This window comes from Perissodus microlepis, chromosome 4 (assembly GCF_051167445.1).
Source record: "Perissodus microlepis isolate ML-2025 ecotype Zambia chromosome 4, ASM5116744v1, whole genome shotgun sequence".
Taxonomy (NCBI): Eukaryota; Metazoa; Chordata; class Actinopteri; order Cichliformes; family Cichlidae; genus Perissodus; species Perissodus microlepis.
In genome coordinates, this window is record NC_140464.1 from 11,135,238 (window position 1) to 11,159,499 (window position 24,262).

The following is a 24,262-nucleotide window of genomic DNA, read 5'->3' on the forward strand; positions in this document are numbered from 1 at the left end:
GTGTAAAGTCCAACAGCCTCCTTATGTCTGTAAAAATACAGTCCCGTGTTTGTCTAGGACCTTTAGGAGAAACAAAATCATAGATTAACACTTCTCAGAAGATAGTGTTGATTTCAAAATTGAAGGGGTTATTCGCACAGTTGCAGTTGTGTAAGGTCTGTCAGTACAAAATGTCAAACATGCCAGGAAAGTTCTCTACTGTTTATAGTTTTAGTCCAGACCTCATTAAACTGCTGCAAGAAGTCCTGATCATCGTTGTACTGCCTCCAATAGCTTAGTATGCAAAAAAAAAAAAAAAAAAAAAAAAAAAGACAATACTACAGTTGGTGTGTGTGTGTGTGCGCGCGCGGGGGGGGGGGGGGGGCTGAGATCGAAAGACAGACAGAAGGGGGGAGAGAGAGAGAGAGCGAGAGCGGAGAGGCGGAGTAATCCCAAACGCTGGGACAGATCGGGAAGCAAAACTTTTTTTCAAAAGTTTTAGGAGGTGAGAGGAGAATCACAGCAGCCGTGGCCGAGCTGCGGAGGATATTACGGGATTAGGATCTAACGCTACGTTTTCCGGCTGACTTTATGAAAAAGAACCCATCGATTTTGGAGCTTTTCATGTGAACTTAACAAAGGATGTATTTCTACTAAAAAAAATACTTCAAACGCTGGAAACTTTTCCACCGAAATGGAAGGGAATATTCCATGGATTCTTTTGTCATTTTTATTGTTTATGCATGTCTGTGAAGGTAAGTCATTTTGCACTTTTAATACCTGAGTTCACAGTTTAGATTTATACCCACCGGTAGGCTAGACTGGACTTGTCTGGACAGCCGAGCCACCGTCCAGTTCCAAATAATGAGGTTATCCTTGATTATCTAGGCTACCAGTAAGTACTAATATGTACTAATAAGTTTCTCTTTTTATCCTTTTTGTTCGTCTATTTACTTGGTAGTTATTTGGAATTTTAGATATGATGAACGAAGTTGTTTTCTCGTCTTTCACAAAAAAATGCCATTGTTTTTACGTGGTATTTATGTCTATTATCGTTGTTTATAAATAGTTGTACTCACTTTGTGTTCTGCATTATAATCAAACAGAAATACACACTACCTCAAAATGATTCAATATTATTCAGGAAAGACATGTTTGATAGATTATAGGTCAATAAGTCAAGTCAGCGGTTTAAATACAGACAATCACATTTTGGCACGACAGCGGCAACAGGTCGTGGTAGCAGATTCGGGTTAGCGCATCATGTGTAAAATAGCTGGTGTTCGTGTGATTAAACCACTCACTGCTGTATAGATAAACATAGAAATTCAAAAAAATAAAATAAAATTCGGAACCTGCAGGAAAGTTAGTTTAACTGTGTGGGAAAGGTCTGATGGCAAGGTGACAAAACCCAGAGTGCGCAGAAGGAATTTAGAATATTTGATTAACTGTTTTGTATGTGTGGTTTAAACTTTAACTGAATACCAAAACATGTTCTCTCCTAAACAAATAATTTTTAAGCACAAGCAACTCGGTACTCTAGCATGCATATCTATCAAGGAAACGCAAAAATGTATCTTCTTTTAGTGGAAGTGTGCGGGTGTGTCTACAAGATGTAACAAGTGGCAAAGGACTGTTGTCTAGAAATCACTATCAGCGAGTTTTGATTAGTTATGTAAATTAGGTTATAATGATTTGTAGACAACTACTAAAGTTGTTTTTGAACATCTTTCTTTGATTTCCACAGGAATCCGTTGCGTGGATCAACACAGGCCATGTGAAAATGGAGGGACATGCCTAGATTCACCTTCTCGATGCATGTAAGTGCAATATTTTTAAAAAACCTACCAGCGCAAAGAGCGATAGCTCCCATTTGCCAATGCTCGAAACCAACAGTTTTGTGTATAACCTGGCAGATTTCCGGTGTTTTTCTCTGTCTTAAACAAGGAGCGAAAAATGCCCCTGTTATTACCTATTGTCTAGATAATAACGCCCACATAACAGTGGTGAAAGATAGAACAAATTGATTAGACCTGCACAGATGAGCATCAAATAGTCTGGAAATGCATGGACGACACACTCATCTCTTGCACCTGTTAAGGAGCTCGTTCAGTCATAAATCACAACATCTTGCTGCACATTGCCAAAGGAGCGTTTCTTTGTGTGTTTGGCTCAGTTTTTTCACCATTAAGCTTTTATTCAATGTAGCCTCAGTTTTAAAGCAATTTCTATTTATTTAAATTCCTTAAATAGCTTTAGAAATTTTTAAATAGTTTTTTTTTTTTAAACTAATTGTCTTAATGTCCTGCCTATTCCTGCAGTTTAGAGGTTTTGCATCTTTTGTCAAAGCTTTTGTTTTTCAGATGAGGAGGGTTGTGTGGGAACCTATTACAATAGTCAAGTTAAATAGTCTACAGTGTCCTGCCCTGGGGTCATTTTAAAGGAAAGAAAAAACCCTATAGTTCAGGAAAAATGCCTGAGGGGGGTCAGATGGAGGAGATACTTTTAAAATGAAACTCCTTGTTTGCCAGCTGTATCCTTCCAAAACAGTAAATTTACTCTTTTATGGGAGATGGTAGCACTTTACCCTACTGCATGGACCTAAGTTAATCCAATACCCTGAATAGACTTGTTCAAGGCAAAAGCACATCCCCACACATGTATATACTGTGTGTATGGTTGTGCATTACGTTGCACTTGTATAAAGTTCTTGTACTCCCAGTAGAAGTAATTACACATTAGTCAATGTGTAACTTAACTGCAAGTGAAACTAGTAACCACTACCCACATTTTTTCAATCATTAACTATAGCCAGGATTGTTTTTATTGGGTAAATGTATAATTTTATTTGGACAGATTTTTTTAAACTTCATTTCACGATCACATAATTTACTTTGAACTACTATGAGTGAAAATCAACACAACACTCCCAGTGTTTGGTCTAAGTGTATTAATCTCCAGATTAAGTGTAATCACATCACAGGGATTGTGTTTGCCTTTTTTTGTTCCTCTGATCTTTTGTGTTGTGTACATGTGTGTGTTCATATGTTAGTGATGTGGGAGCGGAGAATGTGTAATTACTAAGTTGGTACAGTACCAAAAATCATTAAGAGTGACAAGGTTGAGATATTTGTTTTTTGTTTAGTTTTTTCCAATGGAAGGGGACATCAAATGTAGAAAAAGTCCCATAATATGGGAGAGCAGTGGAGTGAAGCATGGCCACATGAGAGTGGTCAGACCAGTCCTATGAGTAGTGGAGCCACCCCACCCCTTCCCCTGGGAGCCTACAGAAACAGGAGATTCAAAAATAGGAGAAAAGATCCTTTCTTCCACCAGATACCTGGCTGTAACCTGGCACCAGAACTAGAACAGGGTTTAGGAAGGCAGAGAAGAAAGGCCACAGCAATGTGAGGCCAGTGTAGAATGGAAAGAAACAAAATGCAGAGGCAGATATGTGCTTTGGCATTTGAAAGGAATTTAGAAAAACAGCAGAAAGCACTTTCATAGAAAGCAAAGCTGTTCCATAGAACAGGACACATCACTTCATGTAGAGAAGTTCACTTGCCCTTCCTTGTTGTCCAGCTACTGTGCTATTTGTTGTTCTTACAGGAAAAAAGATTCTCAAGTGACTGTATTACAGTGTCTGTGACAGGTGCCATTGTTACTGTTCCAGACACTGTTCCAAAACCAATGTATCCTCTGTCTTGTTTTTCACAGCATAGCTTCAAAGCGCATGAAATCTTGTTTGTTTCTTTATATGTCTCTGATTATAGTGGTTTCCTTCTCAGGTAACCAACTTTGTAATGCCAGTTTTAGTTGTTTCTGTCACTCAGTAAAAATCAGTCACTGTTATTAGTTTTAATAGGTTAATTGTCTGTGTGGAGCTCTAGATCTTGGCACCGACCGCCATTTTCCATTATTTCTAACTATTTGATATAATACAGTAAAATTTGATGTTATTAAAAGTTATATTTAAAAGCATATCTACAAATGGTTTAATACAAATTTTTGGAAGGCTTTTCTCTTTGATACACAATAAATATTCTTCACAATCTTACAGTACCACAGAGTTTTGAACTTGACAATGAAGAGTTCATAGTGTCACTGAAAGTGTAATTTCTAGGTGAGCAGTCAGGAAGTGTAGTTGAACAGCCTTTGGCCCCCTCAGCTCCACCCTGCTTGAAGAGTGCTACAGCAGTATGGACAGAGGAAAGATAATTAGGCAGATTGAGGGGGTGTCATTCAGAGGAGATCCAGCTGGGGGGATTGGACTGGGGGTAGGGAATGGGTTGAGAGAAGCTGGCTAGGAGGGAGTGAGGGTGTGGGCGGGGGGTCTGCATATAGGACAGCTGGTGGATGTTGTGATGGTAATCCAGTGAAGTCAGATCTTGACAAAGGGAAAGCATAGGGCCAGGTGCTGCCATTGAGCAGTCAGTCGCCCCCATACTGTGAGAGACAAGCTTGTGGAGGAATGAATCCGGTAGCCCACAGTCCCTCTAGCACATGTTGCCTCTCTCACAGTAACACAGTAACAGCAACTGTGTCTGCTCTTTCTCTCACTGCATGCTGTCCTAGCTCTAGCTACTCATCCTCTGTCTATCAGGGCAGAGGCAGATCACAGATTACAACCAGCTCTTTCCCCTCTGATCTGCCAAGCTGAATGAAAATAAATATGGAAGTTCTCTGCTATCTGAGACCCGTGTTATAAATGGATTGCCCTTGGCTTCAGTAGCAGAGTTATCATATAAATTGGGAGTGTTTTGTTATGACCCTGTAGCAACTCCCAGACTCTTAAAGCATGATAAAGAGGGCACCTTTGACTTGCCCTCTTTATCATGTCAAGATACTGTGGAGTTTATCTGCCTACATTGTTTCACTTTTGGCAAAATGGAAGGCAAAAATAAGGAAGTTTTTGATTTTCTCTGGATGGGTTAAACATACATAGTACATACAAGCAGATAAGAAATACATTTTCAAAGGAACCCAATTCAATAATAAGTGGTTGCATTCTCTCATGCCAAAGCACATATTAAGTGACAGACCATAGCAAAGAAACAGATTATATTATTGTCTTAGTACACGGCACCTTGGGGCTAGTGTTTTCTTTGGTATCTTTATGGTGGATTAGAAAGGAATGCTTAGCAAGATTCCTCCTCTCCCCCTGGTGCTTTCAGGTTATTGTCTCTACCTCCCATCCATTCACCCTTCTACCCCCTTTAGGAATGCCTTAAACAGTACTGTCTGAGACTGTGCAGAGAGTATTCCAGCAGTCTCATTGAAGAATTCATAGTGATTTGGCTGATTATTACATTTTTATGGTGCCATTTTGAGGGCAAATACTGTCTTAACTCTCATGCTGTCATGCCAGGCAGATGGAGCCATTGTCTTGCCATTTTACAGACGAATTGAAAGCACAGAAAAGTATAATGACTCAAGAGGATAGTGTTCATATCTATGAGGATATGAGTGCTATCTGACAAAGAGGTTACACCATTAGGGGGAACATATTGGTTTGTTGTCCCTTCTCTTCTGTGGGTCATGACTGGAGACTGGGAGCTGTGGTTCCCAGGCTCCCTCAAAGGAAGTGGTGCCTTCTGACCTCCCAGCTACACACATCCTGTCTTATCAGAGAAGCTTAAGCAGCTTATTTACTTCATAATTCTCCATTTTCTGATCTTTTTCTTCATTGTGTTTAATTCCACCACTTCTCATTACATGGATACATTGCGCTACATTGCCTTATACTTTGCAACCTGGAACTTTTATCTGAGAATGTGGAAATTAAATTCATATGCACTTTCTTATGCATTGCATATAAGTAATATTTATGTCGGTTTTACCCCTGAAACAACCTGTTGGAATTTGCAAATTATTCTCTTTGATGTCTATGTATGTATGAACTGCAAGCTTATTTAAGGATAAGCCTGGATGTGAAGTTTCATTGCCTGGTTGTTTGCTCTTATCCAGGAGACAATGACTTCTGAAGAGACACTCAGGCAGGTCTGATTAGAATAACTTAGGTCTGCCAGTGAAAAATTCCCCAGTGTCTCCCTCCCTGTCAGCAGAGGAAGGGATGGGTCCATCATTAAAGGATTCAGGAAAAGGCATTCACTTTTCCACTAAGCATAATTTCCACAAACACTTTCCTTCCAGCGAGGCAGCATTTTACTAAGCCATAACCTTTTCTTAATTAAAAATACTGAGGTGTTGTGGGCTTAAACACTTTGCCACTTCATAAGAGTACTTGATTGCTGCATTTTTGCCATGTGTTGGTTTTATTGAATATTTTATTACTCTATACTTCTTTAACATCTTTAGTGCTTTTTGGGGCAACATAAACATTTTCCTTGTAAGAACTTTTGACAGTTCCTCACATCAATAAGCACACGAGAGGTTGTGCTGACCTCAGTCAATCCATGTGATATTTTGTGTGAACAATTTTAAGTGATGCTGGTGTAGTTCTATTTAATCCGAAATTAAAACAAAACACTGGATAAGTCATTGTAGTTTATCTTTGACTTTAACATTGGGATGGGGTCCTTTCAATTTCAAAGTTTTCCAAAAAATCTGGTTCAGTTTAGGTGGTTGGGTGGGGTTTTGTGGTGGAGTTCAATAGAGAATGCTTTGAAAGACCTCAACCCTAGGATTCATGCATTGTGGTTTTGGGCAAATGCATTGCTATTTGAAAAATGTGAGGGTGTATTCTTTCAGACTGACACTAGAAGCTGTTTCGATAGTGTGTGAAGTAGCAAGAATTGTGCGTGAGATCCCCCCCCCCCCCCCCCCACACACACACACACACACACACACACACACACACTCTTTTGGAAAGTGTATTAGTGAGCACTTAGCAACAGGACGTATTTATTCTCTCAGTACAGTGGATATGTGCTTTCCTCGCTGCCAAGGAAATGTCTGGTATTTCCTTGGAATTCTGGATTTATATTAATATTATTATAATACACGATAGCCTCTCACTGATAAAGTATGAACTGTGATAGGACTATCAGAGTTAAGAAGGATTCACTTAGTCCTCCCAGCTTTTTAGTTAGATTAATTAACACTTTTCCTCGAGTAAGTTAAATGTCTTTCTAGTCACATGTTTAATATGCATGTTTGGGGGGGGGGGGGCGGGGGGCGGGGGGGGGGGGGGCTATGGAAAGCTTCTGGACTGTTCAATGCTTTCATTGTGTCTCTAGGAACAATTGTTGAAACAAACCTTGGCCTTTAGACTGTGAAACAGTCATCCTTTTGGACATGATTGTACTTAATTATGAGTCTGAATTGGTTTAGCACAGCGCTCAGAGCTACCTGCATATGTAGGAGGATGAGTCTTCTGAAGTGCCCCAACTGTCCTTATGAAACCCTGTCTCCCATCACCCCCCTTTTTTCCCACTCTAGCTCTGACTCACCATGGGTTACTGTTGCCAGGCTACAGCCCAGGCCTGAAAGACTAGCTGTTTGGGTCACTGCCCCCCACTCCCTCCTACCCCTACCATCTTCCCCCACCCCCCAACACTTTCATTCAAAGAAGTTCTGACTACTTTAGCTCTTTTATTTGGACCACAAAACATTCCCCAACCCCCAATCTGGCTCTCTGCTGAAAAGGAGAGAGCCAAGCTGGAGAGAGCAGAGCAGAGGAGGTTGCTGGAAGGAGGGGGTGTGGAGATGGGCTCCTGTTGGCAGTGTGGTGTCAGTGTGGACTCTTCATAAAAAAGAAGAGCTGGTTCCTGCTTGCTTGTGGAAAGAGGGGGAAGGGTATGAGGTAGTTGTATTAGGAAATGTTTTAAGACTTTTTCAACAGATTCATTATATGATGTCATACCAACTTCAAGCGTTAAAAAACGTAAGACTAGCTTTTTTCAGGCAACAGAGAATTTGAAAAGTTGTCCCAAGTCAAAACATGATAGTTCAGTTGTTTCTCTTCCTTTCCATTTGTCTTAGAAAATGCCCCCTAAGATAAGAAGAATCCTTTATAGTTGTTGTTTTGTGGAGCATGACTGTGTGTACGAACCGTGTCAGAGATTACAGCCTCTTTGTTCACAGGTGAGCCGCCCTTTGACCTCTGGCTGAGTTGCCGCTATTGTGTAGAAAAGGATGAGCTCAGGTTACCCTGCTTCAGTGACCCAGAAACCAGGAAAACTGGCATTGTGTTACACAAGTAACAAGTGACAGAACTTACATAAATCCAATGGTTTTAGTCATGATATCACGTTACTTGATACAGAACAACTCTGCAATCAAAGCACACTGACTGAATCCCATTTTGTTTTTGGATGTCTAATAATCATTTGTATTTGAAGCTTTCAATTAAACCTTTGACAAGGTTGCTATTTCTCTTTTCCTTCTTATATAATTTCCTCAGTGGATCTTCTCTTTTATGCATTCATGATACAACCGCTCCTCAGAGCCTGAGGCTGTTTGTAAGTTTTTTTTTCTTTGTGTTTGGGTGTGTAGTGATTGTTGCATGTGTTTGCTTTGTTGCAGTGGTGCCGCCACATAACAGTGTTTGTTAGGCGGAACTGTTAATGCATGTATTTGTTAAGGTTGAGCATACCTTCTGAGATATTTAAAATGCCTTGTGTTTGTGACTGTGTGTGTGTTGGTTACAAAGTTTGTCCCATGGGCAAAGAAGCTCAATGGTTTTGGCTTAAAGTCTGGCACCGGAGCTAAATGCTGGACAACCAGAGGTACTCTGACAGATGTGGACAGATGCATGGTGTCAGTACTGCAGCTGGCAAAAACCTTCATATGTGCTGACAAGGAGAGATTACTCATTCTGCCCGTCTCTCTGTTGCACCCAGAGACCTCTTCCTCATCTGCTGTACGCTCTTCCTCCAAGGTCAGATGTTGACACTCACTAAGTATGACTCAGGGGCCCATTGCACAACAGCAAACTGCACCTGCCTTTCACATCCGCCACAATTAAAGTTGGGCTCACGCAAAGGCACAGATCCTGCCCTTCTGTTCCCATGGGCAGTGGAATCCATAAGGTTATAAAGAGCCTGATAAGCAGACTTTTCACAGTAGTATGAAGTGTGAACCAGGACAAAAGTTGCATGTCTCTCACAGTCTCTACGCTGATAGCATTCTGATTTGTGTGTTATGGGAGTAGCATGTTGGCAAGGAGTCAGGTCTAGACAAAAGAATGTGTGTTTTGGCTGCTTACTTCATTGCACATTTGAAAGGGAGGACAAATAATTTATCAGGCGTTATTACTATCGTCACTTTTATAAGCCCACCCACAGATACACTTGTATACCTGTATGTTAATAGACGAAAACACATTAATTCCAAATAAATATTTCAATCTGTATATCAACATACACTTGGGGACACATTACTTCCTGGAGTGAGTTGTTGATTTCTTTCCACATAGAGTCATGATGGTCTTTGGAGAACAACGCCTGCTAAGTTTCTAGCTTTTTGGTTTTCATCAGCAGTCAAATATGGCTCCAGAAGAATTTGACTGTCAGTCTGCGTTGTATGTTTCAGCTCTTAAAGCAATTTTGTTCATCAGTCCTTTCAAAGACCACTTTGTTCCACATTTGTGTTTCATTTTTAGTGACACCCTAGATTCCAGACATAGTTAATTTGCCTCTAAATAAACCCAGCCAAGCCATGACAAATAGCCATGGGAACCATGGTTGGGGGGTAGGGGTGATTGGTTGGGTGTCAAGCTTGCTTGTTCATCTGTGAGGTTACTATGGCAACAAGAATAGTGCATTACGAGTGAGTACTGTGTTTTCAGAGCAAAGGACCAGGGATTACAGGAAATATGACATTACATTCTTGATGGACCAGACTACTCTTGTTTCCTCTTGATCTCTCTCTCTACCAATTGCACCTTCAAAAGACAGTCTCTCCTGTGGAGCATCCCCTCCTCACACTCTGTAGCCTGAGTGACATTATCATCACAATCAAACAGGGGACCCTCTAACATCTGACCTCTCAGCCTCATGAGAGGAGGAGGGGTTTAGGAGAAGGAAAAGTAGCTGTAGTAAATGTGCAAAATCTGTCTCTCAACATAGGCATTCAAATTGCTTCAGTTTAACTTTCCAATGAAGTCTCATGTTCTGTTGGAAGATGTCAGTTCCCTATATTCTCTTTCTAACAATTAAATTCAACATAGCACCAAACTATCACTTTAAAAATATATTTTTACACTCTTGTGGATAGTCTTCTGTGCCTTCATGCATAGTCCACAATTTCAATTGCTTTTGGAAAGCTGGAGAAAAAAAAATTAAACAAAACCGAGAAACCTTAAGTTTTCTATTGTTCCACCAATCTAGACCAGCCAGAAACAAAGCATCCTTTTTCATAGAAAATCAAGATCTGGATCGGTTTCCCTGCCGCCTAATTTAAAGCAGCCTCAGCCTCCTAGCCAGGAGTGAGAGCATTTTATGCTTTTTTGTCTTTTTTCTTAGAGTGGGACTGCACATACAAAAGTAAGAATAAAAAAATGCATTATCCTGTAAGTGAGAACAGATGAAAACCCATTTTTGATCCTGCCCAGGGTTTCTCTCCATTGAAAGAGATGACAGTGCCCGAGGGTGGGCCAGAACCCAGCTGTCACCTCACAGCCATAAGCATCAGCCTCTTTGAAGAGGGTTCCTGTCCTCAGTCAAGGGCTTCACTGTGGGTGTAGTGTTACCAGCACTCCAAACCTTGCCTGAACTCCCATAGGAGCTTCATAGAGAGCAACTGGAAACTCTGTTTTTATATTTATCTCAGCTTCTTTGTACTGCATGTTTAGGTCAAGCTCAAACAATGTCTACACAGCTTGAATAGAGACAAGGCAACACATTTGCAGAGCAAAAGGAGATTTCATTCCTCCACCTCTGTCTGTGCAGGATGTATTCAGGCACATTATAGGTCACCCCTCAGACTCCAGTCTTCAGGGTAGTTGCAGAATGAAAAGTAATGGAACCCAAAAAATAAATGAATATTTTGAATAAACTGATATCACCACATGTTTTAGAATACAGCCACCAAGAGGACAGTTAGTTGTTTAATTTAAACACCACAGCTGTTTCTCCTATCCTGTTAAAGAGCACTGTGTGCAGCCCTTGTTTTTCCTCATGTTAGTATTTGTTGGCAATTGTTAAATTTCCAAACTGCTTCTGGGTGTGTTCTTTTTCATATATGGGAACAGAAATAAGAACTGGGGTGTGGGAAAACTGGAGAATGTTAGCTGAGAAAATTAGGTTTTCCAACTGAAAATAGTAGTGTGCGACTAATAAAGTCAATAACACACATGGCCTAACTCTGGTCTTATCATTGTATTTCTTTTCTTTTTTGTGGCTCTACTAATATGTGTGCTATATATTATGAGAAAAAATATCCTAAAACAAATTCATTCCAGGGCAAGAACTATTACTCAAGGTAGCAGAGCTTTCCTAAGCGTCACTGGGTCCAGATTGCCAAACCCAGAGCATGATGAAAAACAAGCTACAGTTGCCGTAATTCGGCAGCTTTGTGTTAACTGCTCTAGCCTTTGATTGTTGTGACCTATTTTGACATATAGGCCGCATCCTTATGTGTGTGTTTTTAGATGTCGTCCCGGATTCATTGGTCCTCTCTGTCAACACCTGGATCCATGTCTTCGATCACAATGTCAGAATGGAGCAGCATGCAAGAGCGAAGTGCTCAATGGTGTCACACAGTACACTTGTGTGTGCCAGAGAGGGTTCAGAGGTATGTCTAAAAGAATGCATATGTACTGGAAACGTCAGATCTTATTAAGTAAATTCAAAGTATCAAATTGATTTCTGTTCACTATTTGATTCCCAGGCCAAGACTGCTCCCTCATTGATGCTTGTGCGACAAGTCCCTGTGCCAACGGAGCCCGATGTGTCAATTGGAATAACCATTATAACTGTTCCTGTCCGCCTGGCTTCCAAGGAAAGAACTGCCGCAATGACATTGACGAGTGCCGCAAGCCTGGTGTTTGCCTCAATGGTGGAACCTGCATGAACATCCTTGGGTCCTTCCGCTGTCAGTGCCAGCCAGGCTACAGCGGGCGCACATGTGAGGTGTCCACCTTGCCCTGTGCACCATCTCAGTGCCTTAATGGGGGCACATGTCGACAGACCAGCGATCATTCCTATGAGTGTGCTTGCTTACCAGGTAGAATTTCTCTTTAGCAGAGCAGTAGAACACACACAAACACACAGTAGTTCCACTGCTACGGGCATCAGATGTTCCCAGCCTGATGACGTAGCTGTTAGTGCTGCTGCTGGTGTTTTATATCCTCTGTCTTATGTCAGCTTCCTGTCTGCTCTTAATAGCTTCTAATGGTGGATGGATTGGTGGGAGAGTTGGAGGCAGGCGGCCTGCAACCTTCTCTGCTCTCGTCACAACAGAAGGAATTTATTTTATGGGCCTTCTGGTTTCCCACTGGGAGCTGACAGGAAATGTCTTTTGCCAGAGAGGAAGTCATTGAAACTGTGAGAGATTATAAAACAAGCAAACACAGAGGGGGGTGTTGACCTCTGAAGCAGACAAGAGTCAGTGCTGTTGCTGACATTATGTGGGAACATGTAAACAATTAAACACCCATTGAACCCTTTTACTGTTCACCTTGCTTCTCAACTTGGGTTGTTATACAAAACATGATTTAAGATTATGAGCAGAAATGTTAGTGTCTGCAAAATGGATGTGTTTGCTACTATATCTGCATGCTATAAGGCTTTTGTCTTTAAATTTGTCACAGGTTTTGAAGGACACAACTGTGAGAACAATGTGGATGACTGCCCAGGTCACAAGTGCATGAATGGAGGAATATGTGTAGATGGAGTTAATACATACAACTGCCAGTGTCCACCAGAATGGACAGGTATAGCTCTTCAAATTAACTTTAAATACAGGTATACATGTCATGTACATAGAAAATATGTTCAAACCCATATTTCACCTACCCACTAGGACAATACTGCGCGGAGGATGTAAATGAGTGTCAAATGCAACCCAATGCATGCCATAATGGGGGTACTTGCTTCAACACCATTGGTGGCCATACTTGTGTCTGCGTCAATGGCTGGACTGGAGATGACTGCAGTGAGAACATTGATGACTGTGCAATAGCTGTTTGCTTCAATGGTGCCACCTGTCATGACCGTGTAGCATCCTTTTTCTGCGAGTGCCCAGTTGGAAAGACAGGTAAGTGGGTTTTTCTATCTGCCTATTTGGCTCTTTTAATCCTGTATGATAAACTGTTGATATATGTGTTTTATCCACAGGTTTGCTATGCCACCTTGATGATGCATGTGTAAGCAACCCCTGCAATGAGGGAGCAGTGTGTGACACCAACCCTCTTAATGGCCGTGCCATTTGTACTTGTCCTGCTGGCTTTGTAGGAGGTGCCTGCAACCAGGACATGGATGAATGCTCAATTGGCAAGTCTGCTTTTTTTTTTTTTGCTTGTTTTTTCTTGCCAAATCCCGGTCCTGTTGTTATATGCTGTGTATGCTGTGTTGTTGTATCTATTTTTCTTCTGAATGTGTTCCATATTCTAATCCTTTACCTTCTACCAACAGGTGCAAACCCATGTGAGCATTTTGGAAAATGTGTGAACACAGAGGGGTCTTTCCAGTGTCAATGTGGCCGGGGATATGCCGGCCCACGTTGTGAGATTGACATCAATGAATGCTTGTCCATGCCCTGCCAGAATGATGCCACTTGTCTTGACCGGATTGGAGAGTTCACCTGCATCTGCATGCCAGGTACAAAGACATTTTATATGGCCACTCCATTATGATAAAGAGAAATATCACTTCTTTTTTATTTTTAATAAACTAACTATGCTTACATAAATTATTGTTGCAATTTTACATCTTGCACTCAGGTTTTAGGTGAGCTTAATTTTTTTTTAATATACTTTAAAAACAGCTTTTTAAAACTCAAACTCTGGCACAACACAGATTTATCATCCAAGAAGAGAATCACTTTTGACCAAAAGATACTTTTGAAAACTTGTACTTCGAAAGAAACACAATATATAGTGCCACCATGCTGCCAGTGTAGAAGGTTATGTAATGTATTTCCCTAAACACTGGCTATATGGAGGCACCTCTCCATCCTCTGTACCACCAGATGGAGTATTGGTTTGGACTGAGTGATAGTTTTGACACTCTGGGACAAAAAACACAGTGAAACTCTCATGCACAGTTCTACATGCATGCTGGGGTTTTGGGAGCTATACAAATTAGAGCCGGGAGTTGGGTCTATAGGACTGGATGTGAGAGAGGGCGAGCAGTTAGGGGGAGGAGTGTGCTGTGAATACTAATGAGTGGTAGAGTGGTGGGAATGGAGTGGAACAATAGGGCCCCTCTGTGCTCCACTTTGCACCCCTCATATACACAGAGAGGGAAAGAGGCTCTTTCCCAGAGCCTGTCCCCCTCCCCCCTCCAGAGACAGGGCCTTCCTCTTCACCCTCCTCATCATCAGTCAGCCTGGCAAAGCTCATGTGGTGCTACTGATTATTTCTGATTCCACGCTAGCCTCACCACAGGAGCAAGACTCTGACTCACATTCTGTTTCACCTCAATGAAGGACCTAAAGTAAAAAGCATAACATGCATCTGCTGAATGGGACACTAAGCCAAGGAGGAGCAAAGCTCTATGGACAGTAGTGTGTGGCGATTTCAGTTCAGTGGAATTGGATGACGTGGTTTAGCAAAAGCAAGTGCAAAACGATCACAAGTAAAAAGGTTCCTACACAATACACAGAATTATGTACGCACCATGTTGGCTTGAACTGATATACCCGTACTCCAAAGTGAGAAACAGGTTTAAAAGCAATAAAAGAGTTCTTAAAAGAAGAACACTTCTGTCTTCCAGGCTACGTGGGCACATACTGCGAGACTGATGTGGATGACTGTGAGAGTAACCCATGCGTGAATGATGGGATATGTCGGGATATGGTCAATGGCTTCACGTGCACATGCCAGCCAGGTAAGATTGTTTTGAATTGCTTTTTTTCAGACACACTGGCAACTAACAAACTGGAGGACATATTTGAAAATATTAAATACCTTTAACAAGTAATAATCTTTTACCATGTGATTAATTTTTTGACCTATTATCATATGCAAAAACAACTCAAGTAGTTAAGCCAAAAAGGTTTATTGGATACTAAAAAATTAAAAGTCTGATTGCAAACTATTGTATTTTGGGTCAAAGTCCTATGAATTATACCACTGACTCATTTCCAGCTTTCTAATGCTAACATTTTATTTTTGATATATATATTTTTTACTTTAATTTACTTCTTATTTGGCAAGCTGATTTTTCTGGAGCACTACCGTGCTTTGCAGAGAACAGTGATAAAGGCTTGGTAGTTAGAATATGTTGGCTAACACCTGCAATACACTGACAGCATTAGTAAAAGCAGAAAGCCAAAGTTTAAATGTCCCCAGGACTAGTGGAGGGAGGGTCAGCCTCACTACTTTTGCCTGCTGGTATTTAGAGCCAGCACTCATATAAAAAGCCAGGCCCAAAAGTCTGCCTATCCCCTTGCCTGAACAAAGGCACCATTGTGACCCTTCCCTCCTCTATGGAATGTAGAAGGGACAGCAGCCTCCCTCATCTTGCCCTCATGGTGGTGGTGGGGGGGGCGGGGGACAGCAGTCCCACTAATGAGATTCTTTTCCAGGTTCGCAATTTACATCTGGGACAGACGTCCCCCCTCCGCCCCCCATCTAGCTATTGAGCTGGTGGAGCTGATGCAGGCAGTGAAGGGCGGAGGGGGCTGGGGGGGGCTCCCTAAAAGAAAAAACAATCCCACCGCCTCCTCCAGCACCCCCTTTACCAGGCTAAGCATCAACACACAGACCGTCCTGACACTGTTAATCAACTGAGCAGTGTGTTACCAATGCACCAATTCACCCCTGTCTGGGCACTGTGCCCAGTGATTTCAAGCCTGCCCAGTTTCTCAGACTATTCAAGCTAGTTGTTATTATTATTATTATAATTATTATAATAATTATTATTATTATTATTGTTGTTGTTGTTGTTGTTGTTGTTTTTGAACCTCTTTGTCAACTGTGTTAATATTAATTATATGCGCTGCAGTTCATAATCTTTCAGTGTATATATAAGCATTTTCATACACAAAATGTGTCAAAATTTAGTTGAGCTGAAGATGGATACGTTGCTTGTCCATGCCCTGATATTCCATACCATTTGATAATAATATATTGATGTATCATTTGATTATGAGTCTCTCCTCTGAAAAATCTTCAAGGTCACAGGCTTTCTATTGCATTCTGTCAGCTCTAACCTGGTCCAAGTACATAGATAGTTTGTCTTTAACCAGTCGAAGTCTCAGACCCTACCTTAGCCAGACATTACTAGCCAAGTCAAAGACCTCCGCCCTTCTTCGGAGAGAAGATCTGCCCTCTGACCTTAGCATGGACCCTTTCGCTGGACCTTCTCTCTGACCTTTAACCTCTGTGTTTGCATGTCCCAGGGTTTACGGGTACCATGTGTCAAATAGACATAGATGAGTGCGCCAGCACGCCTTGTCAGAATGGAGCAAAATGCTACGATCGGCCCAATGGGTTTGAGTGCCGCTGTGCTGAAGGTAAGCGCTTCATTACTTAACAATTGTTAAGCAGAAGAGCCAAAGACAAAATAGCAGATGAGCCTTAACCAGTTGTTCAGGCCTTTGTTAAGCATTCTGTGTTATGGGGAGTTTCTCTGGGTGTCTGCTGATGAAACAGACTGACTTGAGGCCCCTAATCCCCCTCTTTCCCTCGTCGGCTCTCAGGACCATGGGGTCACTGAGGACCAGCAGTTGCCAAGAAAAGAGGCTTGGTCATTACCCTGACATCTGTTCATCTTTAAACCCCCTTACAACACCTTATGCTGCATTTTTAACTTTAATTCTTTAACATTTAGTTATGTTTGTGTTACAAAAGCATTCAACGTGTAAAGCTTCTCTCAAAGTCTGTATGTAAAGCTTGACTGTAGCTATATGTTGATATTTAATATGTTTGTTTGGACCTGTGCTTACTGAGGAGCATGGTCATTGTTTCAGTGGCCAGCTGCTTGGTGTTCCTTGTGTTTTTGGGCCCCTTCTGTTGAGTGAAGTGGCCCTGTTTGACGTGGTGCAGTCTATTGTTCCCTCCAACTCTGAGAACAATAGCAAGACTGGGAGGCCTGTGTAGGGCCCTTCTTTAGTCCTTTGCCCATCTCAGCATTGCTCTAAACACATACCACACACACCAAGTTTCTTGTCTGTTACACAGACACGGTTGATATGGAAACCACAGTGGTCAAAAGCCCAACTGTAGAAGCTTTTATGAAAAAGCAAGCATACAAAACATGGAAAAAAGAGAGAGAAAGTTAAACAAAAAACTGTTATGCTAAAGAGAAAGAGGAACATTTAACATTCGCACACACACACACACACACACACACACACACACACACACACACACACACACACACACACACACACACATATATGTATATATATAAAAGCACTTCTTATTCTTAATTCTTAATGTACTTTTTAATTCAGAATATTAATTTATTCTTAATGAATTTTTTTCCCCTCTATAGGTTATGAGGGCACACTTTGTGAAAGTAACATCAACAACTGTCAGCCTGACCCATGTCACCATGGTACCTGCATTGATGGCATTGCCAGCTACACCTGTAACTGTGAACCTGGTTACACAGGGTATCGCTGTGAGAATCAATTAAATGAGTGCCACAGCAACCCTTGTCAGAATGGGGGCAAGTGTATGGACCAGGTCAACAAGTACATCTGCCAGTGCCAACATGGAACCTCGGGTAAGAGAAAAATCCCACAACGTATCACGTACTTGTACTTTGTTAACTCAAGCCATTGATTTATTCCCTTTATTAATGCCGTTGCTCTTCAACATAACAATAATGCTGTGACAATATATAAAATGCTACAGAATTAGACTCTTTATTATACTTTATTATAAAGAATGTATATAGAATTTTGTTCTGAAATGTAATGAAAGATTTTCTGCATTGTTAAAATTGTTAAAATGTCTATAGTCTTAATATAAAAGTTCTTTTTGCACCCAGGTACAAACTGCGAGATAAACTTTGATGACTGTGCCAGCAACCCATGTGACTATGGCATCTGCAAAGATGGCATTAATCGCTATGACTGTGTTTGCAAACCTGGCTTCACTGGTAAGGTCTTATGAAAATAACAGTGTGAATAAATCCTCACTGAAAATGTTGACAAAGAACTCTAATTATGTATAACATTTCTCTTGCAGGTCCCAAATGTAATGTGGAAATAGATGAGTGTGCATCTAGCCCCTGCAGGAATGGAGGAAAATGTATAGATGAAGAGAATGGATTTCACTGCCTGTGTCCTGATGGCTTTAAGCCTCCTTACTGCTACTCTCAGGTGGATGAGTGTGGTAGCGGCCCATGCGTCCATGGCTCGTGCAGGGACGACATTAATGGGTATATACATTTAACAGCTTTTTTAAACTTTAAAGTGATTCAGATGGGCACATAGGAAACATAATCTTGAAGTGGGCTCCATCCAAGACTGTGGTTAACCCTTTAACTTATACATCAGGTCAATGTTATTTCATTCTTACAAACTGAACGTTTTTGGCTTATTAACTGTTCTCTGGTATTTCCAGTTACCGCTGTGACTGTGAGCCGGGATGGGTGGGAAAGAACTGTGACCTGGACAGGAACGACTGTCTGCCAAGTCCCTGCCAGAATGCTGGCACATGCATTGATCAACTCAATGGTTTCACCTGCAAGTGTCGCCAAGGCTTCAGAGGTGAGAGGGCATCAAAGTAGCGAAACACACCATCAACCTTGAAATGTTCAGTAGAAAGAGCAGAATACACATGTATAGCACATGCAGCAGAGAAGAAATAGCTAAACTTATCTGATGTCCTCCATGAATTTTCATCTTAGGCTATGGCAATTGTCTACCTCCCCCTAGTGGTACATAAAAATATGCTAATCCATACATATATTCGTCTCCTTTGTCCTTTGACAGGTAACCTCTGCCAGGTGAACATCAATGAATGTGAGTCCAGTCCCTGTCTGAACAAGGGCACTTGTGTAGATGGCGTGGCAAGTTTCACTTGCCTGTGTGAGCTGCCTTACAGTGGACCCACTTGTGCTGAAGTCCTTACTCCTTGCTCTCCTAATCCCTGTGCCAATCATGCTGCCTGCATCCACACACCAGATTACATGGGTTATCAATGCAAATGCCCACCAGGGTGGCAAGGTTCGCAAATTTTGTATTCAGTCATCTCAGTGCTTAGCATAGATAGTCTAATTGGAAGCTTACAGCTATATCTTGTGAAACTCTTCCTTTACAGGTCAGTTGTGTAACAGAGATGTGAATGAATGTATCTCAAACCCCTGCAAAAACCGTGGGACTTGCGCTAACACGCTCGGAGGGTTTGTGTGCTCTTGCAGAGCAGGATATACTGGGCTAACCTGCGAAACAGACATCAATGACTGTTCACCTAGTGAGTTGCTGTTTACACTTACAGTTATCATATAATTATTAAATGACTGTTACTAATAAATAAAATGCCAAATTCATGTGCAGGTACTGTATTTGCCCAAAGCTGTTTTCTTCTCTTTTGCTTTTAGATCCCTGCCTAAGTGGAGGTTCCTGTACAGATGGTGTGAACTTCTTCCACTGTAGCTGTCTGCCAGGCTTTACAGGGTCTCATTGTTCTGTAGAGATCAATGAATGCCAAAGTTCCCCTTGCAAAAATGGAGGCACTTGCACAGATTATGTTAACTCCTACACCTGTACCTGTATGCCTGGGTTTACTGGCATCCACTGCGAAACAAACATCCCTGATTGTACTGAAAGGTGTGTATCTGGAGCTATATCATGTACTCAAAAAAATAATCTAGCGATATAATACAACATAAAGTGAATATAAAATTAATTTTTAGGTAAAATGAAGTATAAGCTTACATTTTCACACATGTCCACAGCTCTTGCTTCAATGGGGGGACATGCACAGATAAAATCAATGGATATTCCTGTACTTGTCGCTCTGGCTTCACCGGGTCCCACTGCCAGTATGAAGTCAATGAGTGTGACTCCCAGCCCTGCCTCAATGGAGGCATTTGTCAGGATGCCCTGGAGTCATTCCGTTGCTCTTGCCCCAAGGGCTATACTGGCAACCGTTGTCAGGTACAAATATTTAAATGCACCCCTGAAATTTCACGTTTAGGACTTTAATCGTCATACACAAATAAAACAAATAAATTCTAAATTCAGTCGCTCTCTTCCTTACATAGACGCCAGTTGATTGGTGCAGGCGCGCATCTCCATGTCATAATGGAGGACGCTGCCGTCAAAAGGATGCCTCATTCATCTGTGAATGTACTGATGGCTGGTCTGGCCGTTACTGTGACATCCCTAGAGTCTCCTGTGAAGCAGCTGCCCGCCAAAGAGGTATTTTAATGTTGGGTACAATTTGATGTAACCTCTGTCTGCGTTTGTGACTAAGTTACTGATGTAAGCTTTGCTCACAAATCTATGTTATTAGGGCTCCAGACGGATGAACTATGCCACCATGGTGGTCACTGTGTTAATACCGGGAATACTCACTATTGCAAATGTCCTAATGACTACACTGGAAGCTATTGCGAAAATCAAGTGGATCATTGTGAAGACAAACCTTGTCGCAATGGCGCCACCTGCAGGGGATATGTGGGAGGATACCAGTGTGATGTAAGTTGCTTTGTTTTAACATGTTCTTTTCCTTTTAATTGTCAGATTTCAAAACAGTCAGGGTTTCTTTTTTGCTTTCAAAAATTAATTGATGTGTCATTACAGTGTATGCCAGGTTATACCGGAAAGGACTGCGAGATAGAAATCAACGAGTGCCAGTCTCATCCCTGCCAGAATGGAGGCACTTGCATTGATTTGGTTGGACACTATATCTGCTCCTGTCCCCCTGGCACCCTGGGTATGTAAGCACATGTAAAACAAAACCCTATGCTTACTAGTGAATACTTTGGTGGCAGATTTCTTTTCTTATGTATGGATCACTTTGGTAATAGCAATATCACTTTCTCACTTAGTTGTATGCATGTAGAATGTTATCACAAGTGGGCCTCATGTTTATTGCACCTTCACAGAGGGCCTATTGTAGAGTAGAAGGCATCCAGGCGCTGCATGTTAAAGGGTTGTAATTCTCTTTATCTTGGGAAGCAGTTTTGGGATGTAAATCTCTAGGTAGCAGCTGAGTACATAGCAAAGTCGTAGTTTCCATGTTAGGGGGAAGGTTTTCAAGGATGAGCTGAGCTGAAGGTATAGACTCACATGATGTGTGGAGGAATTTTCTTTGTCTGTGAGTTTGGTCAAGTCATATAAGACATGAGCGAACCACGCCCATCTGCTTAGGTGTTTGACTGGAACGTGTTTCTCCATATTGCAATATGTTATTAAACCCACTTCCAATAATGCTCGCTGGTGTTTGCAGTTTATTTTAAAAACTTCCACGGCAATACACTTACATAACCATACATGACAACAAAATAAATATCTCATGTATATGAAGAGTTTATAATTACCCTGTCCTTTTAAAGGTGTTCTCTGTGAGATCAACGAAGATGACTGTGCTCCACACCCGAGGCTACGCAATGCTCCTCCTAAGTGCCTAAACAATGGCACCTGTGTGGACAGAGTAGGTGGATATCGCTGCAACTGTCCCCCTGGTTTCACAGGAGAAAGATGTGAAGGAGACATAAATGAGTGTCTCTCTCAGCCCTGCATTCCTTCCAACAGTCTTGATTGCATTCAGTTGCCCAATGACTACCAATGTGTCTGCAAGCCCGGCTTCACAGGTTAGACACCTACGAACAATTCCCATTCTCCATGAACCTTCATCATGCTTTTTTGTTGTTGTTGTTGACCAAATGTAGAACTTTACTAACTATACCTTGTTTTTTAGGTCGGAGGTGTCAGAGCAGGTTCAGTGTGTGTGAGTCTCAGCCTTGTCAGAATGGAGGAGTCTGTTCAATAACTAGCAGCTCTTCTCAGGGATACACCTGCACATGCCAACTTGTAAGTGTAAATATGAAAAGCTTGTAATTTGGCCTCCTAGTTTTTAAATTACAGCATTCTTGATTTAAAGGTTCATATATCAACCTCCAAAAATTATGTCTCTCTTAGGGTTATGCAGGGCCTAATTGTGAAAGAAGCATGTCCTGTCGGGAGCTATCCTGCTACAATGGAGGTAGCTGTTCACTTACCCTAAGAGGGGCTCGTTGCACATGTCTACCAAGTTATGGTGGACCCCAGTGTCAGCATCGCAGCAATGATGGGTGCTCAGCCATGCCCTGCCGCAATGGAGGACTATGCACTGAAGAGACCAGCTTCCCATTTTTCAACTGTCAGTGTCTCAGTGGATGGAAGGGCAAACGATGTGAGCACCGCGGCAGAACCACTGACCCTCCAGTCCCCTCATGCCCTCTGGCAGACTGTGATGCCAAAGCTACAGATGGTTTTTGTGACAAACAATGTAATTCATTGCCTTGTCACTGGGACGGCGGTGACTGCTCTCTAGCGATGAAGCCCTGGGATAAATGTGGAGACCCACACTGCTGGCGTGTCTTCAACAATAGCCAGTGTGACGAGTCCTGTAACAACGCTGACTGTCTGTATGACAACTTTGACTGCAAAACTAAGGAGAAAGTTTGCAAGTGAGTTTAAATTTTCAGTTTAAAGGATACTTGCCAGTATTTACAGAACTGAGAAAATTTAATGTGCTTAATCTTCTGTTTATATCATCTCCAGTCCAATATATGAAGCCTATTGCATCGACCACTATGCTGATGGAAAATGTGACCAGGGCTGCAACACAGAAGAGTGTGGTTGGGATGGCCTGGACTGTGCAACGAAAGTTGCAGAAAAACTTGCTGAGAACGTCTTGGTTTTGGTTGTTCTAATGCCTCCAGAGGAGCTTCTTCGCACCGGGACAGTTTTTCTGCAGAAATTAAGTGCTATCCTACGCACTTCAGTCCGTTTCAGGCTAGACAGCAATGGAAAAGCTATGATCCAACCCTACACCCGCGAAAGTGCACGCATGAAGCGGGAGCTGGAAGTCATTGGGTCAGTCAGGCATACAGTAAAATAAAAGCCTAAGCCTTTCCTGTAGATTGTACATTGCACTAAACTCTTGCTTCTCTGCTGTTTCTGTAGCTCGATAGTCTATGTAGAAATAGACAACCGCTTATGCACGGAGGACTGCTTCATTACAGCTGACAGTGCTGCAGAGTACCTTGGAGCTCTGTCAGCAGTAGAAGGGCTCCAGTTCCCCTACCCCCTCAAAGAAGTCCGTGGTGAGTAGGGATACTTATTATGCACAAATGAACTACAACTAATAAGTTACAAATGTGTAATTATGTCTTTCCTTCTCCCCACAGGTGAAAAAATCAATGGCCCCAATGTTGAATTCCCCTTCTATCTGATGGTGGTGGGGATAGCTTCTGTTTTCCTTTTAGTCATCCTTATCATAGGTATGCTAATTGCTCGCAGAAAAAGAGAGCACAGCACCCTGTGGTTCCCTGAAGGCTTCTTCCTCAAGAAGGAGCCCAGCAGCAACAAAAACCGCAGAGAACCTGTGGGCCAGGATGCTCTGGGAATGAAGTAAGTTATGATAAGTGCCTTGAGGCAAGTATTGTTGTATTTTGGGAGTATATAATAAAAATTGAATTGAATTGAATTGAAGTGCTTTCATTTTTTAATTAAATATTTACCCCTCTTGGATTTACATTGTTATTCATCTGCCAACAGGCACATGCCAAAAACTGTGGAAGAATCTCTCCTCGGAGATCATAGTGACCAGTGGATAGATACAGACTGCCCAGAACCAAAAAGGCTCAAGGTCAGTTTTGCAAGTGTTTTGCAGTTTACATAAACAGAAGCACAAGAGTGTGTATGTGTGTCTGTGTGTGTCTGTTTTTAAGCCACTTGCATTTAAAATGTTTTCTGTCTCCTTTTTTTTTTTTTTAATCTTTTCCTGTAATTTCAGGTTGAGGAGCCAAGTATGCTTTCAGACGCTGAAGATACAGTGGACTGCAGACAGTGGACACAGCATCACCTTGCAGCTGCAGATATCCGTGTGCCTCCCACCATGCCCCTCACTCCACCCCAAGGAGAATTTGAAAGTGACTGCATGGATGTTAATGTCCGAGGCCCAGGTTGGTAGTGATATCAAGTAAAGTTTTCAAATTGAAACTGTCATTTGCAAATAACTTTTATACTTTCCTCTTACGGTATA

At 41.8% G+C, this 24,262-nt stretch overlaps 1 protein-coding gene across 1 annotated transcript in view; it reads left to right on the forward strand.

Annotated features, from left to right (window-relative positions):
- Positions 1–465: 465 nt before the first annotated feature.
- notch3 (notch receptor 3) overlaps positions 466–24,262 on the forward strand; it is a 28,141-nt gene continuing 4,344 nt past the window's right edge. Inside the window, exons 1-29 of the mRNA XM_084925657.1 lie at positions 466–734; positions 1,727–1,799; positions 11,534–11,676; positions 11,773–12,108; positions 12,695–12,817; positions 12,907–13,140; positions 13,221–13,376; positions 13,518–13,703; positions 14,820–14,933; positions 16,450–16,563; positions 17,547–17,780; positions 18,048–18,158; positions 18,248–18,440; positions 18,626–18,771; positions 18,997–19,230; positions 19,325–19,477; positions 19,605–19,833; positions 19,962–20,163; positions 20,271–20,427; positions 20,522–20,706; positions 20,812–20,944; positions 21,567–21,824; positions 21,932–22,044; positions 22,153–22,682; positions 22,777–23,091; positions 23,182–23,321; positions 23,406–23,628; positions 23,776–23,866; positions 24,014–24,182. Coding sequence (XP_084781783.1) covers positions 674–734; positions 1,727–1,799; positions 11,534–11,676; positions 11,773–12,108; positions 12,695–12,817; positions 12,907–13,140; positions 13,221–13,376; positions 13,518–13,703; positions 14,820–14,933; positions 16,450–16,563; positions 17,547–17,780; positions 18,048–18,158; positions 18,248–18,440; positions 18,626–18,771; positions 18,997–19,230; positions 19,325–19,477; positions 19,605–19,833; positions 19,962–20,163; positions 20,271–20,427; positions 20,522–20,706; positions 20,812–20,944; positions 21,567–21,824; positions 21,932–22,044; positions 22,153–22,682; positions 22,777–23,091; positions 23,182–23,321; positions 23,406–23,628; positions 23,776–23,866; positions 24,014–24,182 — 5,356 coding nt within the window. The 5' untranslated portion in view covers positions 466–673. The remainder of the gene's footprint in view (positions 735–1,726; positions 1,800–11,533; positions 11,677–11,772; positions 12,109–12,694; positions 12,818–12,906; positions 13,141–13,220; positions 13,377–13,517; positions 13,704–14,819; positions 14,934–16,449; positions 16,564–17,546; positions 17,781–18,047; positions 18,159–18,247; positions 18,441–18,625; positions 18,772–18,996; positions 19,231–19,324; positions 19,478–19,604; positions 19,834–19,961; positions 20,164–20,270; positions 20,428–20,521; positions 20,707–20,811; positions 20,945–21,566; positions 21,825–21,931; positions 22,045–22,152; positions 22,683–22,776; positions 23,092–23,181; positions 23,322–23,405; positions 23,629–23,775; positions 23,867–24,013; positions 24,183–24,262) is intronic.